At 38.9% G+C, this 17,261-nt stretch overlaps 1 protein-coding gene across 2 annotated transcripts in view; it reads right to left on the bottom strand.

Moving 5' to 3' along the window:
* The window catches only part of map3k20a (mitogen-activated protein kinase kinase kinase 20a), a 40,674-nt gene extending 24,428 nt beyond the window's left edge, over positions 1-16,246 (bottom strand). For both annotated transcript variants that reach the window (XM_022198883.2, XM_022198884.2), the window contains exons 1-7: positions 16,089-16,246; positions 13,720-13,909; positions 10,741-10,828; positions 3,683-3,784; positions 2,092-2,157; positions 1,966-1,994; positions 1,024-1,161 (exon numbers count right to left, since the gene is read on the bottom strand). In XM_022198883.2, coding sequence (XP_022054575.2) covers positions 1,024-1,161; positions 1,966-1,994; positions 2,092-2,157; positions 3,683-3,784; positions 10,741-10,828; positions 13,720-13,878 — 582 coding nt within the window. In that variant the 5' untranslated portion in view covers positions 13,879-13,909; positions 16,089-16,246. The remainder of the gene's footprint in view (positions 1-1,023; positions 1,162-1,965; positions 1,995-2,091; positions 2,158-3,682; positions 3,785-10,740; positions 10,829-13,719; positions 13,910-16,088) is intronic.
* Between the last annotated feature and the right edge of the window lie 1,015 nt (positions 16,247-17,261).

Here is a 17,261-nt window from a genome sequence, read left to right as displayed (position 1 = left end):
ACTACTAAATATTAATCTGATGATGTGATGATTTATTTATTTTTTGGACAGTTTTAAACACATTCTCTGTTGAATTTGATACCAACAATGTTGAGAACTGACATATTTTGCTAGTTTTTCTTGTGAACAATAAACAAAAAAATATTATTTTTATTTGTTTCTGTCTGTCTAATGCAGCCACACCTCTTCAAACGCTTTCAACAAATATTTTATGATAATATTTCAGATAGTGTAAAATTTTAAGGCTGTCTAAAACCTTTTTCCACCACTGTAGGTGTGAGGGAGGCATGTGAAGTTTGGAAACCACAGACGATGCAATTTGTGTTGTATCTGACCATTGTTTTGGAGATGAAGCTAAGTCAGAAGCCAAAAGCTCTCGATTTACCAGTCTCTTTGTTCCAGTCTTTACCCATGGTCATGAGCACTGGGTAGTAACTGAAATAAATTTCCTCAGTTGGTTGGCTCAGAGATAGTGTGACAGCTTGGACATCTAAAGGGAGCTTCTTCATATTGAAAGGACCCAGTTGAGGTGGCTAATGCATCTGATTATAAGTTTTCATGTTCAACTTAGAGAAGATCCCGGGACCCAGAACTCTTTGGTGGCTAACATTTTATTTTGCATGAAAGCACCTTGGAATTCCCTTGGGAGGAAAGAACATTGGTGGGGAGAGGGACGTTTGGAATGATAGGAACAAGTCCTCCAAGTGGCCTTTAGGCAGACCAGAAAGTAGTATAACAAGAACAATTATGCATTGTGATGTCTGCAGCTAAAATAGAGTAAAATCCAGGCCTTTGGCAACAGCTGAAGCTCTTCTAAATCAGTGTGAAGTGGAGACCAAAGTATTACTGTTTGGGAGCTTTTGTGTAAATCATTTAAGTTTAAGAATAAGGCCAAGCTGGACAAGTGGAGAAGGAAATATGTGTCCCAAATATTCTCCACATAATTCTGAATTAACAACTGCATCAGACGTGAATCAATCCATCTATCTATCATGCTTCAACTCCTTATTTTTTGTCACCCACCACGCCATAGGAGAAGGTGTCACAGGTCTCTGACACAGGCAGACTCTGGATCACCTCCGGAGCCATCCAGGGAAACGTGCCCACCAACGACATGTGTGTTGTGTGTGTCAGGAACTTAGACGCCCCAAAATCACAGATCTGAAGTGATGAAAACAGAAATTACACAAATGCTGCAGGTAAGTTAAAATGTTAATTTAGCAGCCTGTTGTTCACAAACTAAGTGTGTGTAATGCTTAATATGCAACAGTCACACCAGTAATGCAGATTTTTAGTTGAGCTGAAAGCGATGATCGTAAATGCTACAAATGTGAAACTCTAATCATATAATTTAGGTCTGGAGTCAACTGCTGCTTTAGTCACTGCAGTGTCACAGGCAAATTAAATGTAGTACACTCCAGTCGTTTCAGAAAATCTGGCTCTGTGATACGTCAGATACAGAATGTCCCTACAGAGTCTGAAGCGACTGAATAGTTTTACATAATGTAATAGAGCCCTCATACAGTATCTTAATAGCTCCGTTTTGTGGTAAAAAAATTATTGCAAAATGGGAACTTCTTGTTGACATGTCACAAAAAGACAGAATGAGAAATGATAATAAAGTAGTAGAAGAAAAGAACACGACTCAAAGACAACACTAAATGAAATTATGGATCTGGACTTCTTTTTAAATGTTTCTTTCCCCTAACCTCATCCACTAATGCACCTCTAATAACATGCAGCAGAAACCCAGTCATTGATTTCATGTACATGCCAAGTTAGTCACTGCCCTCTTGTGTCCATATACTGCAGATAAATAGCATACCAGTATTTCATGCTCATATTTCTTTCAAACCCAGATAAATTATGACTGTTTCGGTAAACAGGAGGATAATAGATATAGTTTATTGCATAGTCTTTTAGGTATCTGATTAACTCCAGATTATAAATCATATTAAAACCCACCTTGAGAACCTTGTCTGCAGCTAAAACCACTGGAAGAGAAATTTTTAAAAAGTTAATAAAAGCAGGTACTGACATAAAATAGCAAACAATAATTGAAAGAAATCAGTTAGAAGTAAAGTCAGTTACCATTCCTGGATTTTAGGTCTCTGTGGATCACCTTTACAGGGGCCTCTGAATGTAAATAGTGCATTCCTGAAGCAGAAATACAGAGAAGATTTTCAGAGGAAGATCACTGAAAACTCTGACGTAAACTGGTGGTTCTGAGACAAAACATGAGACAAAAAATATGTCCTCCAGCTGATAATGTTCAATGGTTGCAAATGCATTAGCAAAGACTTCCTGACTCCTGTTATTTATATTTCTTGAGAAAAGAACACTTACACAGCCTAAGCCATCCCGCACACAGTAAAACACACAAATGCTGGTTGATAGGGTCAACATCATTATAGACAACAACTAAGGAAGACTTAAGCTAGGAGCTAAAAGTCAAATGTGTTTATTTGCACAGCTGTTTCTTATCAAAAAAATCTGATTTAACCAGCTGGTCATGTTTGAAATTTCATTTACAGATCCTGAATGATTCAGATGGATATCAGCCTTCTATGGTATCAGTGTATTTGCTGAAAATGTCCATTTTTACAGATCATAATCCAGAAAAAGTTGCTTGGAGTAATTTAAAAATGGTACTACGACATAGTTTGTCCAGTGGAGTAGCTTCTAAACTCCACTGTTTAGAATATACTCGGTACTGTCTGCAGCGCATGTAGCAGAGTATCACAGCTGAACAGGCAGCGGTGCGGAGTCGAGCAGCGTCTTCACTGTAATTTGCAAACTGGACTGTTAAATGCATTGCTGGAAATTTACTAAACAATGACCCCACCATTTCCCCTTTTCAATAAGACATATGTGCAGATTATCGGCAGAAATATCAGAATCTAAAATTGGTATCAGCCCCAAAATCTTCAAAATTGGCTGTAATTAAATATATCATGGACATATGGATAAACTGTTGATCTCAAAAGAGACGTAAAGTTAAACTCAAAATGACAATAGTATCGGTCCTTTAGTTTACTACACCTGTTTGCTTTCCAAAATTTAAAAAAACAGCACCTCTTCTATTCAGTTACACATCCCAGATACAAAAACTGTATTTATATGGATTTCATTCGGTGTTTTCTTTATTTAAATGCTTTCTTTGCTTTATTTTATCCTGTCTTGTCTTGTATTGAGTGCTACCATTTAATCATGTTCTTGTTGGCATGTTTCATTGATGGGTGTGTGTTTTACTGGCTTAGGTATTAATCTGTGTGTAATAACTGTAAGTGCTGATTGGTACGAGTCTTGTTTCCCCCCCCAAATTTTAAGTTGCCTTTTTAAAATCATCAAATAGCCTGTATATCTTTTGGGAAGATCATCAGAAAAACATTCTGTTTCCAAATAAACAAACTTGAACTTAAACTAAACTCAGGCTCAAGTATGAGAGCCATCCATGTAAAATAAATGATAAAAGTGAAATGAAATTAAACGTCTCACCAACTCTCTTCTGTTCTGAAATCGTTGTCCAACTATGTTACATAATAGTAAAATATTGTTTCTTTCTGTAGCTATAAAGAGGTCAAACCAGAGCTTTCTTTCAGTGACTTAAAGCTTCAACCCTGCTACTGTGACTTTTTGTTATTCGATTATAATCACAGACACAAAGAAATCCCATACTTACCTCTGGCAATCTGTGCAGCCCATGTCATGACCTGTCCCATGTCCATCTTCTCACTCTCATCACTCGACAGGTAATCGTACAGCGAGCCACCGCTGGCGTACTCTGAGGAAACATGAAAAACACAAGTTTGTATCACTGAGAGTAAATAAAATGAATCAACACACATGGAGGGAAAAGTAACACATCTTAAAGTGGCAAACTGGTGTCTTGAGTGTTGCATTAAGTATATAGTGAGTGCAGCATGTGACAGCATTACATTACAACAACTGAAAAGTGCTGCTGTTGCGATCCAGCCTCTTGGGGTTGGTTGGATGCAACAAAAAAACAGATGTTATTGGTTGAGGTGAAGGGATTTATTGTTTAGTGGCGAAAGGAACATAAGAGTGACAATACAGAACACAAAACTGGTGAGTGTTGCTAAATCAAAGAACAGAATAAAACCAAATGAAGGCTCACAGAGTTTCCCCATCTTATCTAAACCCAAAACAAAACCCCCTAGCCAAACATAACTACATCAGCAACACCCACCACCAGTAACAAAAACTAATACAAAGTGTGCAAAAACAAACTCAACAAAACCGCCTCACATTCACACATATTGACCACACAGGTAACGAAGACTCAAAACTCGAATGGCTTCTTCACTAAGCCCACAGTGTCTGTAGCACTCACCATGAGTATCTACAGACTGAAGTGGTCTACGATACCCACCAACCCAACCACACATACCTACAGACCAAAACTCATCAAAATGCAAACAAATGATCACACACAGAGGCACCAGGGCAGACTGGTCACAAACACCAGCCACCCAGACCAAGAACATGGTGACAGATATATACACTCTGCAGGTGTGGTGATGGCTGGTCCGATTGGTTAGGAGGAGGTGAGCTGGAGGGTGGCCCAGTCATGACGGCCGGGAGGCAGGGAGAACAAAGTTGCAGTGCAGGTTGTCAACTCCTGAGTCTTTGTTGGAATGGCTCACAGCTGGGGTTCCTGGAGAGACTCTGGAAACAGCCACAGCTGAACCCACACATGCAATTTTCCCACACAAAGGCCCAACAGAAAACCACCCAGAAACCAGACGGCACACAGATACCTGTGGCCATAACAGCTGCTATAACTGGCCTGATGTTGTGGAGGAGCTCAGCTTATCATGGTATAATTGAACACGCTGAGTCTCCTTGTAGTCTTGGGACGTGTTTGTTAAATCCTGATATTTCTAAACCCCCAAAAAAATCCCTTCTGCTCAGTTTCCAAAGCTTTTGTACACTTTTAATGGCCCATTACAAGTGTATGGATCTTGACAATCACGGAGCCTTTCGCAAAATCCCCTCCACAAGACTGTCCAAGACCCAGACAGAAAGCTTTGATGAAGCCTTTTGTAAATGAAAGATGCGTGGAATGGGCACAAAAACATTTTCACTATCTGTGGATGAAGGCCATCTTGTGAAGCAAAGTGTTTAAATAAAGATAAACAAGCAGCAGCTAAAATAGCAGGAACCATCTGTTTGTGCATAATAACCCAATCATGTCCCAACACAGAACTGTAAACATGCACAGGCACCAAGACCTAATTAACCACCATAAAATACACCAAGGATTTTTATTATTATGAGCCTGAATTTCATGTGGGCAAAGTAAAAGCTAGTCGGCAGCAGACACTGAATGTTTAGTAGAGCTATAATAGCGCTTTAATGCAGCTACTTCACCTGTGCATGTTAAGACATGTCTGCTTTTGCACTTTGCACTTCAGGAAGCACATCTCCAGTCCATAAATAGCATGACAAACTGGCAGCTCTGTGGTAAACTGCTCTTTTATTTTTAGCCTAATGTCACAGAAGAGTTTTAAATACCTTGCGTGAAACAAAAAAAACACCCAGTGATGAGTTTGAATAGCAAATGTACCTTCATCCTGAAACAATAACCCAGTGAAATTCATTAGGTTTATGAGGCCACAGACTGACAGCAGATACTGTCAAAGTCCTGCAGGTCAACAGAGACAAACTGGTTTCTCAAATAGGTTATAGATATTGGCTTGGTCATCCGTCAGAGGAAATTTATAACAGAGCTGATGAATGTGGAAACCGCACAGCACCATAAACATTTTTTCTGGATCTTGTGCTAATTACATTCTGCCTTGATAAATAGAGATACCAACCAGCTGCTTGACAACAAAACCTTTTTTTTTTCACAGGTCCAGAAATACTATGGCTCCTTTACAGCCATGCATCAAGATGTTTTATCCATAATTCTGTAATCAACGCAGAACTTTTAATAATTGCTTGTGTTGTATCTGGTCTCAGATGTACATCACTTTGGATAAAAGTGTCTGCTAAATGGAGTTGTAAATTGCAGTACTGGTAATTCTGATGCAATGTTGGTAACTTTTAACACAACTACTGCACGGACACGCTGGTTTCACCTGAATACTCTGCTCACAATAGTCTCAGTCTTCGTTTAAACTTTTAATCTCTAATCCTTATAAAGTCTCACTTGCCCAACAGTTAAGCAACAGTTAAGCTTCTACACCTCAACTAGTTTCTGGGCTTCGACAGCTCATGACACATTTTTATTTAACCTGGCAATAGCCAGATTAATAATTGTGTAGTACTTCATAGTACTCCACAATATCAATCTGGGACCGCTCCATGTAAATCCGTTCGGAGGAAAGAGGCATGGATTGGACAATGCAACAGTATGTCCCGCCTCTGACAAGTTTGTTTTTAGCCAATCGCGGGATCTTCACAACGAGCGGAGCCAATTGGTAGATTAAACTCTTACCAAAACCCGTAGGTAAAAAAGCACAAACATGTTTACCATCCAGAAATGCGCAAAGCGCCTCTCGTTGTTCTTCCTTCAAAGAAGCGATACAAGATTCAGCTAAAACTGACTTAATAGCAGCATCTACACGATCGTTGTCCTCCTTTGCCATGTTTGTTTTGATCTACTGGCACTTGGTGTCGTCTTCACACCCGGATATCCCACCCCACGCACGAATACTGCTGCGTGATTGGCCCGTGCCAACTTGGCTCTGTACAAACAGTGAATGCGGGAGCGGAGCAAGATGGTTTCTTGAGAGATTTGTGAACTCACAAATATCGCGAGAAATCAACTTGCTGGCAAGGTTAATTTTTAGTAACTCTGGGCTCATTTTTCACTGCAGTATAAAGTCCTGCACCTCTATGGAAACAGCACAAAACTGAAGTTGAATTTTGTTGATTTTTTTATATATATATATATACAAAAGCTGAAGAAAAAGGGAACCAGAATTAACATTTCGCCCATAATTGCTTCAAATACAGCAAAAAAAAAAAGCTAGCTCTACATGCTGTTGATATTCTACTACTTCCATTTTAATTTGTTTCAATATTTGCCTCCTATCTGCTCTGTGCAAACACAGCCTGCAGTTCAACCCATTTCCGTCACATAGGCCTCGTATTATCATCATGTGACTGTTGATTGCAAATGAGTCACTGCTGGTTTCTAGTTTGTACCCTTTTTGATTTTTCCACTGTATCGAGCAAACGGCTTCTTTTTGGCAAATTTCTAAATGACAGATGTAGGACCTTTAAATTTAAAAGCATTTCAGCGGCTGTGATGGGCAGAAAAATCTATATCTTGATGTTATTGACAGGAAATCTATGCATATAAGTTTTTTTTTTTTCCTTTTTGATGACTCTTTTGTCACGACAGAAGCTTCCAAAATGCTACTTTCTCCAAAGAACAACGCCTCCTGAGAGCCAGGATACTTGAATGGAGAGTGGCAAGGATGAGGGGGAAAAAAAACAAACTCTTTTGTTTTTGACAAAACATCAGTGTGTGAATGTGTGTGTGAATGGGTGAATGTGACGTATCATGTAAAGCGCTTTGGATATCTTGCAGGTATAGTAAAGCGCTATATAAATACAGACCATTTACCATTTACCATTTTTGAGCATGTTGTAGACTGATATTAATATTTTTTACAACCAAGTGCTAATATTGCCTCTGTTTATAAATATAAATACCCCAATACTGCCAAATCACATTTCATATGATCTCTCGTAGTTTTACATACTATTTATTAATATCATTATCGTTATTATTTTTACTGCATTATTGTGTATTATTGGTTTATGTGGGTGCCCTAACTTTCTTGTGATATCAGTTTGCTTCAAAATTGGCTACACATCAAATCTCCCTTGAAGGACAACAAAGATTATCTCTTCTTGAATCGACCTGACATGTTTTCTTTATTCGTTTACGGGTGCTATTTTTTATTTTGAGAATTCAATTTGCGCATTTCCACTTCATCTGAAATGCGAATAATTGCCTGTGTATTTAAGATTTATAAAGGAATCAATAAACTCAGGCAGCTGTGAAAAATCGCACAACAAACGCAGCACTCTTTGTATAAAATTTCTATGAAAGTAAATAAAGAAAAGCAAAACTACAATCTGTCAGTGTTTCCCTTTCGCCTGCCTCCAACAACACACATCAAAAAGATAAAGCCCCCAAGAAAATATTCATATTATACTTCTGATTGTTTGGGGGGAAAAAATCAAAGTTACTTTAAACATTTATTGAGGACAGATGTGACCTGCAGGCTTGTATTTATCAGGTTTCCTGACCAAAGCAACAAAGAAGATCTTTTGTGTGTTAAAGCAGCAAAGTGGGAAGCTGTGTATTGTTATCATGATGAAAGGAGATGATACTCCCTGTTCAGGATGTGAGCGAGCCTGTTACATTTTTCATTCGCAACATGTTTTACTGTTTCCTTATCAGGCAGCGATCTTTGTAACAACAACAAGAGGAAACATCAGACATATCTGGGCTGAGGGGAAACGTCCCAAACACACCACAAACAAAAACTGTATCTTCTGGTTCATCTGCTGAGAGAGTAAACATGTTTAAGAGCCTTTAACACGACGTCCAGTCTACACACAGTATCAGCTATTTATACTAAACTGCTGCTGTAGGGCTGTCTCGTGAACTTTCAGTTGGTGCTGATAGATTGTTGTCTCAAGATATAGAGCCTCTTTTGTTTTGCTTTTCTGAAAACAAGGAATGGTCCTCAGTTTTAAAGCAGCAAACAAAGTCACAACTACCAGTAGGGCTGAATCAATTCATTGATTAATGGATGATTAACGGTTGTTTTGGGATATTTTCGTGCACTGGACGTTCACTGTGGAGGCCGATGTTTTCTATTAGAACATTTTATCAACAACACCAGTTAGATAATATTCACTCTTCTTCTGATCTAAGACATGCCATCAACACCATCTATACCTCTGATATGGAACACAAAGTTATTATAATTTCTTTCCTGAAGTGCATATATTACGTGAGCTTATAGATATCCAGCGCATGTGTTATCATCTAATATTCCCTTTAATTCTATGTTTGATTACTTTTTTCAGCATCATCAACTTACAATGCATATTTCAGACATGTTTGTTTTACAGCTGAATGGCTCCGCGTTGACAAAATATTGCTTCCTTGAATATTTTTATTGTACTTAATAATATCCTTCAGTCATTCTAGGAAATTCTTAAGGTGACAGGGTGCATCTGCAGTAGTGTTCAGCTGCACTGTAACACTGTTTCACCAGCTAAATGTCACTGAAATAGAAGCACAACAACATTCTGCTCACATCAATCACTGCTGCTCGCTGTGGTATAATCGCCAGAAACTGGACGCTGCTTGTAGATAGATGGCTGGATGTCATTTCAGAGGCAAAAATCTGGATCTGTAGCCAATAAATGTTAATCAAAAAGCTTACACTGGTACTGATGTTGACCCTAAAAATCAGTCAAAGTTTTGTTTGCAAAGATCCACATTATGTGAAAGCAGTTTACATAGAAAGGTCACAGCACAGGCATCAGAAATTAATTCCATGAGACATTCCTCCTTAAGGAACTGCTTAGTTCGCCCAAGTCTAAACACATCTCTGATTTAAGACCAAACAAATAAAAAGATCTGAAGATGTCTCATTGGATTCTGGAAAACAGTTACTTTTCAAGTGTTTTCTGAGTTTTACTGATCAGAAATGTCCTAATTATATATAATTTTCTACCTGTGCAGTTGATTATCATTAACCTGAGATTTGTGGGGATCACATGTACAGCAAACAGCAAGTCAGCATAAAGGCCAAAGACAACCAAACAATCCAGCTGATTTTCCTAAATCCACCTTCACATATTTATTATATCATGGAGCAGAGCTCAAATAAATTGTATTAAAATAAGAAAAACTGTAGCACAGCAGCAGTATAATTAAACTGTCTGATTTGTTTGTCCACTAAAATGTTTGATTTCCTTGTTATTATTGTCTTTGATTACATTTAATCCCTTTCACAAATTTTAAAAAAATCCAGTATTTATGAACAAGCGACCACATTTTGTTTAACTGCTGGACTCAAGATGGCTCCTACTACACAGAAAGGTTTACCCAAACAGTATACACAACAGAGACTGTGGGTTTCCACATGGCACTTGCGAAAGCTGCATAACGGTTCACAACAGGCTTTCACACTTCTTACATGTGAACTACATGCCCATATAAGAACATAGAAACCTTTGCCCTCCAGCCACATCATTTGAAAACAGCCTCCTACATGCATCATTCTGCACAGTGAAGGCCAAACATCCAAGCGGAGTAACAATAAGCGTGTAAATGACTTCTCCACAGGACAATCTGCTGCATGGAAGTTTGAGCAGAAGCATGATTGGCCCCCTGTTTTCTAACAGTCCACAGCTATACAAGCTTTATAAGCTGCTTTTTTCTACCCAGCATCTGACCTCGACAAAAAAAGAAAAAACAAAAACAGTGGCACACAACTACTGTATGAATGTGTGTACTTCCTGAAGCCTCTGGCATTCACTCATGCTTCCATAGAAACCTCTGTGCCATTCAGTGTTGAGCAAACTATGCGACTGGTGCAAACAGATTCAGCTGCTGCATTTTCCATCATGATGTAGTCCAGTAGTTCTGTTGTATACTGCAGATTATTGATACCAACTACGCTGAAAACAGATGAGGAGTGGTGGTAATGCGTTATAACTTATAGAACTCACCGGTGACGATGCCATAGTTGGGAGCCTCAACAATTGCACCAAAAAACTGGATGATGTTCCGGTGGCTGAGGACGCTGAGGATTTCAGCCTGCACAAAGAAAAAACACAAGAAAACATAGCTGGAACTTTAATCATTAATGGAGGTTCCCAAATAACAAATTAGAATGCAGATAAATAATGCTAAATGTGATGGTTTGACCTAACTGCTAGCATTAGCATGTTAACAGGCTGGTGTTGAGGAAGCATCACATTTATGTTCTCGATCTTGCTTCATTTAGATTTATTTTACACAAAGTAAAATAATGTTAGAAAATTTTGATTTTGATGTCATAATTGCACTACTGTAGATGAAAAAAGATGACTGGATGTTGGGCCAAAAAGCGATCATCTGCCCAAACCTGATTGCACCCCTCATTAGGAAACTGGATCACCCAGTTTTTATGCACCAACAAATGAGTTTATCTGGATTAAAACAGTCATAAAATGCAACTACACATAACTTTATGTCCATGGTAACAGCAAAGGTGTTTCGTTACATAAATCTGCAATTCCTGTAAAGGAATAATTGTGACCAAAAAAATGCAGTTTGTTGTGCAGTCAAGCCTGACATTTCAGATGATAAAATTCCTAGGAGCTTCAGTGGAAATCAAATGGACTTCGCTTGAAGACATTTCACCTCCATCCAAGAGGCTTCTTCAGTTCTAACTGACGAATGGGGAGTTACAAAATTCTACCACATCATTTTATCAAAAACCAATAACACAGTGATAAGACCTCCCCAGAAAGTTTTGCCAACATCCACATCTTGAGTCACTCCTGACTTGCCAGATTCACATCCTTTGTTGTGTAAACTGACCACTCCTTCACCATGATTGCTGTCATTGTTGGTGGACCACCTGGTTTCACAACATTTCACACCTTGAGGCATGTGAGTCCTGGTTCGTTAATGAACCATTAGCCATGTGAGCTGAAGTGATCATAAATTATGTAACTTCCCATTAGTCAGTTTGAACTGAAGAAGTCTCTTGGATGGAGGTGAAATGTCTTCAAGAACCTCTATTGAAGCTCCTACGATTACCATGACCCGAGAATCTACACAGACATATGATAAAATTGTTTGAGCTGTTTAGGATGTGTGTGTTTGCTGCCTGACATCGTTTTTCATCCTGCAATTGACATAAATTACAAGTTAGTTTAAATGGTAAATGGTCTGTATTTATATAGCGCTTTACTATACCTGCAAGGTACCCAAAGCGCTTTACATGATACGACACATTCACCCATTCACACACACAGATGGCGGAAGCTGCCATGCAAGGCGCTAACCATGACCCATCAGGAGCAATTAGGGGTTCGGTGTCTTGCTCAGGGACACCTCGACATGAGCACGACGGGCCGAGGATCGAACCGGCCGCTCTACCCACTGAGCTATGCCACCCTACAGTTTGTGTAGTAGTAGTTTAATATATATGTTTTAAGAAATGATGTCTTTTGCAATTAATCAACTAATCTATGGGCTATAATCCTTACAATACAACCCTCACGAATGAGCTCAAGTCATTTTGCTGCATTACTAACATTTCAGTGACAATGAAGGGTCTGCAATCACTTTTTGGTAAGTGGAAAACTATTTTACATAACATGAACTGGTCCTTTAAAGCTATTTCAACAATAAAAACAACAGAATTGTTTATAATCTGAGCAGGTAAAATAACGCAGAAACAAATGGATAAGTCCTCCTGTGGACAGCAGGCAGTTTTTGGCACAACACTGGTACGAAGTTTCATGGCGGACATGTTGAGGCATTTCAGTTAAAAATTACAGATGTAGATCACATGGCGACATTAAGACTGAGCAGTTAATCTATTTTAAACCAAAGTCACAATTTGAAACAATGAAATTAGCAAATACCAAAGGCTGCAATTAAGGATATATGTTATACAGCATGTCTGATCCAGAGCTTAAACTGTCATGTCAACAGTCACATAACTACATGTCATCTTTCTTACATAACAGTCAGATTTTTGATGCTGATTGAAAGTGGACATGATATGGCAAATGAAACCACAATATCTGTCAGAAAAATCACAATTGCACATATTTCCCAAATCATTCAGGTGACACCAGAAGAACCAGGAAGTCACCAAAGTGTTTGAAAAGTTTGCGCTAATTCATTGAGAAGATATTGATGAAAGATTAATTAATTTAAAAAAAAAACTCAAACAAGAACTTCCTGGTGGTGCTGGAGGAAAAGTCTGAGTATCACCAAACTCAGTAGGATTCATCCCCAGAGGACTATGAATAATTATACAACAATTTACAGTGATCCATAAAATACACATTGAAATATCCATGTCGAGTTTAAAACTGTGGATGCACGGCTATAAATAAGACAGAGTACACACAGAGATATATTAATATATAATTCTGGCCCAGAGAGCCTCATGTGTTACCATTTCTTCAATGAACAGAAACCTGACAAAATGAGTTCATTTAATTGTAACCAAACACTATAATTAAAGGAACAATTGGTTGAGTGTGAAAGGATTACATTATTATTTTCACTGAACAATCATCTCTCCAACACTTGAGTGAAGTTGAATGGATATCTGTGATCTTTTACAATTTCATAAAAGAAACGATGAATAATTTTTCTGAACATCCTATCACAGGCCAACAAATGTAATACAATTTCCCTGAAAAGATTTCAAAGATAATTCTTTTTTTGTGTTTAAGACAATGAGCCCGTGCTTTCAATGGGATTTCAAGAACAGTCTCAGCTGTAATTGGGCCAAATACGTTCTTTCATTTGGCAATAATGTTTCTTTTGCCGCAGATTTCTCAAAGTGGGGGAGTATAATGACCATGAGTGATGGGTACAGAAGTCACCACATCCCGCTAAATGGGGTAGCAATTAAAATGATTACAATACTGACAATTAAAAAGTATATGAAAAGCCCAGGCAATTACGACTCCTACCTCGTTTTCAATCTTGAGCAGTTTCTTCACCGCCACCTCTTTGTCCTGGGAGATCCACCTGGCTCGGTACACACTCCCGAAGCTGCCGCCGCCGCAGTTCTCGTAGAAGAGGATGTCATCGAACTTGATCTGCACGAAAGACGCGCCGGGAGACGACATCTCGTAATGACGCTGAGCTCCGGCTCAGCTTCTGAGGAGGGGAAAGGAAGAAAGTTCACAACAAAGTCCTGGGTGGTAAAAGTAACTTACTGCTTCACTGGGAAACACGCCATTTGCGAGCGTGACCGCAGGTTAAACGGGACTCCAAAGCAGGCTGCTGTGCCATTGGCTGATTCTGCATCTAGCGTTAGTGTGATATTTTAACTGGCCATCCCCTGTCTCATCCTCTTTTCCACATACAGTCCTCATCACTGGTACCAGTAAGCAGTGAGCTCTCGGGGTCCAGACTGCTTGAATAAGGACGATGGCATGCCTGGTATGCTGTGATCACGCAGCCAAAGTCACAGACTATTCCAGCAGGGTCTGCCGGGTTCAGTACAAGTAAGGCCACAAGCAGAGAGAGAGTAAACAGTTCCATGATAAACTGCCTCTGTCTCGGAGAGATGCTCATATTCTCTTTATCTTTCCAACTAAAAAAGGAGCTCTTCCTGCACGCATAAAGGCCAAACATGATGTTATGTGTGCAAGCCGGGGTTAGGAGTATAATGCCTCCAAACCAGAGTCCACACATGCTGATTATCACATCCCTTTGTTTGTCTGTAACAGCATAAAAGCATCTTGTAAAGAAATAATTCCATCATTACAGGAAATTGTAGCTCTGTCATTGTTCATAGGTTTCCCATTTACAGCTGAGCAATTATGGCTTTTAAAAGGCTGTTACCTGGGTCTTCATTGGGATTACTATCCGTCACAGTGGGAAATGCCTCCATTGTCACAGAGGGGAGCCATTGCTTTCTGCTGATTTACTTGTATTCATTCTATACTTAGCCTTGCAGCAATTTGCTCAGTGGATCGGCCCCCCCAGTATTGTCTGACCACTCAAGAAGCCAGGGTTACTGGGATATGGTAGCACTCCTGCAGTCCTTGCTGCCAGTTTCTCACTTAATAGCAAACACTGGTGTAAGCACTGTAACAATAAGGGCCTGATAGCCATATGTCAAACCGCAGGTTGTTACTGTAATCAAAGCTAAATGAAAAATTAATCACTTGGTGACAGCAGACAGTGAGGTCAGCCGCTGTTTCACATCTTCACAGGCAGCAGTGTGGTTTTACAGCCTCTGAAATAATTATCAGACCTTTGTGGCCAGCGTTTTCTGCCGCTTGCCATGCAGTTTATTGATGAAGACATATTCTGTCTTCTTCTTAGGGTCATAATAGATGGCTGGTTTGCTGATTCCAAGCCCGTTAGCAATAGATCTCTCGCTGTATCCACCAAGATCAGCGTCTTCTCGCGATTCTCTTTTTCAAGCAGCGTAGACACTGAGTAATCCAGTAGCCCACACATATCACACATAAGAGAAAATAAGGCGCAAATGATGCTGATAGAAGGAAAAGGTTAAGATGCAAATGGTGCCAATAGAATATAATACATGCAGACAGTATAGAAATAAGGCATAAGAAAGGGTCCAGGATTCCTTGATTTCTCGTAGACGAAGGGCTACTGTAGGATAACGTTATTTAGTTTGGATTAACTGTTGATTTTACACATTTAGCTTAAGGATATGGTCAAATTATGGCCATCTAGTGTCAATTTCACAGTTTCAATACATCTTATATAACACTAATTTTGGTATGTATGGAATTATTATCAGATGTTTTCATGTCTTTCAGAAAATGGCGTAATTATTTAACCACTATGACAGAATTATAACAGAATTATCAGTGCAGAAGGCCTGTTAATGTAGACTTAGCAATGTAATAATCATTTCCAAAGCTGCAATTCATCACATGCTATAATTACATTAATAAACAGTAATCACTAACTTCACTGTGCATGGTATATAAAAGATGCATCTGAGCTGTTTACACCAGAATGACTGTTGAGAGACAAGAAAATATCACACAATTTAAAATTACTCTATCAGTAAGAGTACAATTAAAGCAGAGTGGATTTTATCTGTTTGAACTACCCGTTTATAAACACCTTATAATACCTTATAACCTTATAGTATACCTTATACCTATACACTTTATAGTTAAGTATATAATGTAGCACATAAATGAGCAGCCGGACATCAAAACACATCCTTGTTTTAACTCCATGCAGCCAACTTGAACTCAGATTCCTCTCATTCACGTTGCTGCCAGTAAAAGTTCCAAACACGTGAATTCCGCATGAAGTCAGACTTTAACTTTGTAAACATACATACCGACATTCAGGGAGAAGTTTGGGGGCTTCAGAGCGGCTCTCCGTCGGTGCAGCTCGACACCGGGTTCAGGACAAACTCTCAGAAAACAGCCAGGAGTTCCGGAAAATCTCATGTGACGTCGTCTGATTTCAGTTTTACTGGTTGCACAACTTGAAGCAGAAACCAACGCTGGTCCAACTGGCAACTGTCCAGTCCCCATAATGATGGCAACAGCTCCCCCTGCTGGAAAAACGAGGGCAAACCTCCATGAGCCTCCCAAGGTTTTATACAAGTCCCAGATTAACCTCCTGGCCAAAGTTTACCCCGAGGTAGAAACAGTTGATCCCTGTTCAATGTAAAATGCATCTTAAAGGAGCTGTCACTATGCCAGTGACAGAAATATAATACAAATTAAACCAAATTGTCGAAAATGAACACTGTTTAAGGAGATTATCCTTCACATTGTGATTTTATTGGCACCCCAGATTCTTCCTCATCTGACCTGCAGAAAACCTGTCCAGGAATTAGTCTGATTCTTAGACCCTGTGAGCATTTACAGCCCCATCTTCATCCCAAATCTGGTCTAGACCTAACCATTGTTCCAAACCTGCACTGTTTAAAGCCTATGGATTAACTTAGTATTATATTAACTTATTATATCACTAAAAAAAAAAAACTTTTTAGTTTGAAGCCAAACTTTTAATTATCAACTTATTTAGATTAGTTTTTAGTTTTTTTTTTTTACATAGAGGTATGCTCAGCAAGCAAATTATCATCATAAAAGAACATAACTAGAATGCCCTTGAGCTAATTACAATTGAAAAAGTTAGACGCAAAGTAAAAACTGTTGAAAACCAAGATAAATTTATGCTGTAGGAAAAACACGAATAAACAATATCCACGTTGGCTGGTGTTACTTTCTATAACTTTTGTGCTTAAATTAAGATTGACTTGCTCCATAACTCAATCTTTAAATCAGCTTTATATTCTGCTCTCCAAAAAAAAAAAAAATAGACTCTCTAATATTTCATTGGACTGCCTTTAGCTCTGACAATGACACACATTCGCTGTGGCAGCGTTTCGATAAGCTTCTGCTATGTCACAGCATTTATTTCTGTCCAGAGTTGCACTGATTTTCCATCAAGGTTCTGTCAAGGTGCGCAAAGTCTTCTCCAGAGCATCTTTGCTTGCTTT

The sequence above is a fragment of the Acanthochromis polyacanthus genome, chromosome 14 (genome assembly GCF_021347895.1).
Source record: "Acanthochromis polyacanthus isolate Apoly-LR-REF ecotype Palm Island chromosome 14, KAUST_Apoly_ChrSc, whole genome shotgun sequence".
Lineage (NCBI taxonomy): Eukaryota > Metazoa > Chordata > Actinopteri > Pomacentridae > Acanthochromis > Acanthochromis polyacanthus.
Note: the sequence above shows the minus strand (reverse complement) of the source record. Positions and strands in the feature narration are given on the sequence as shown.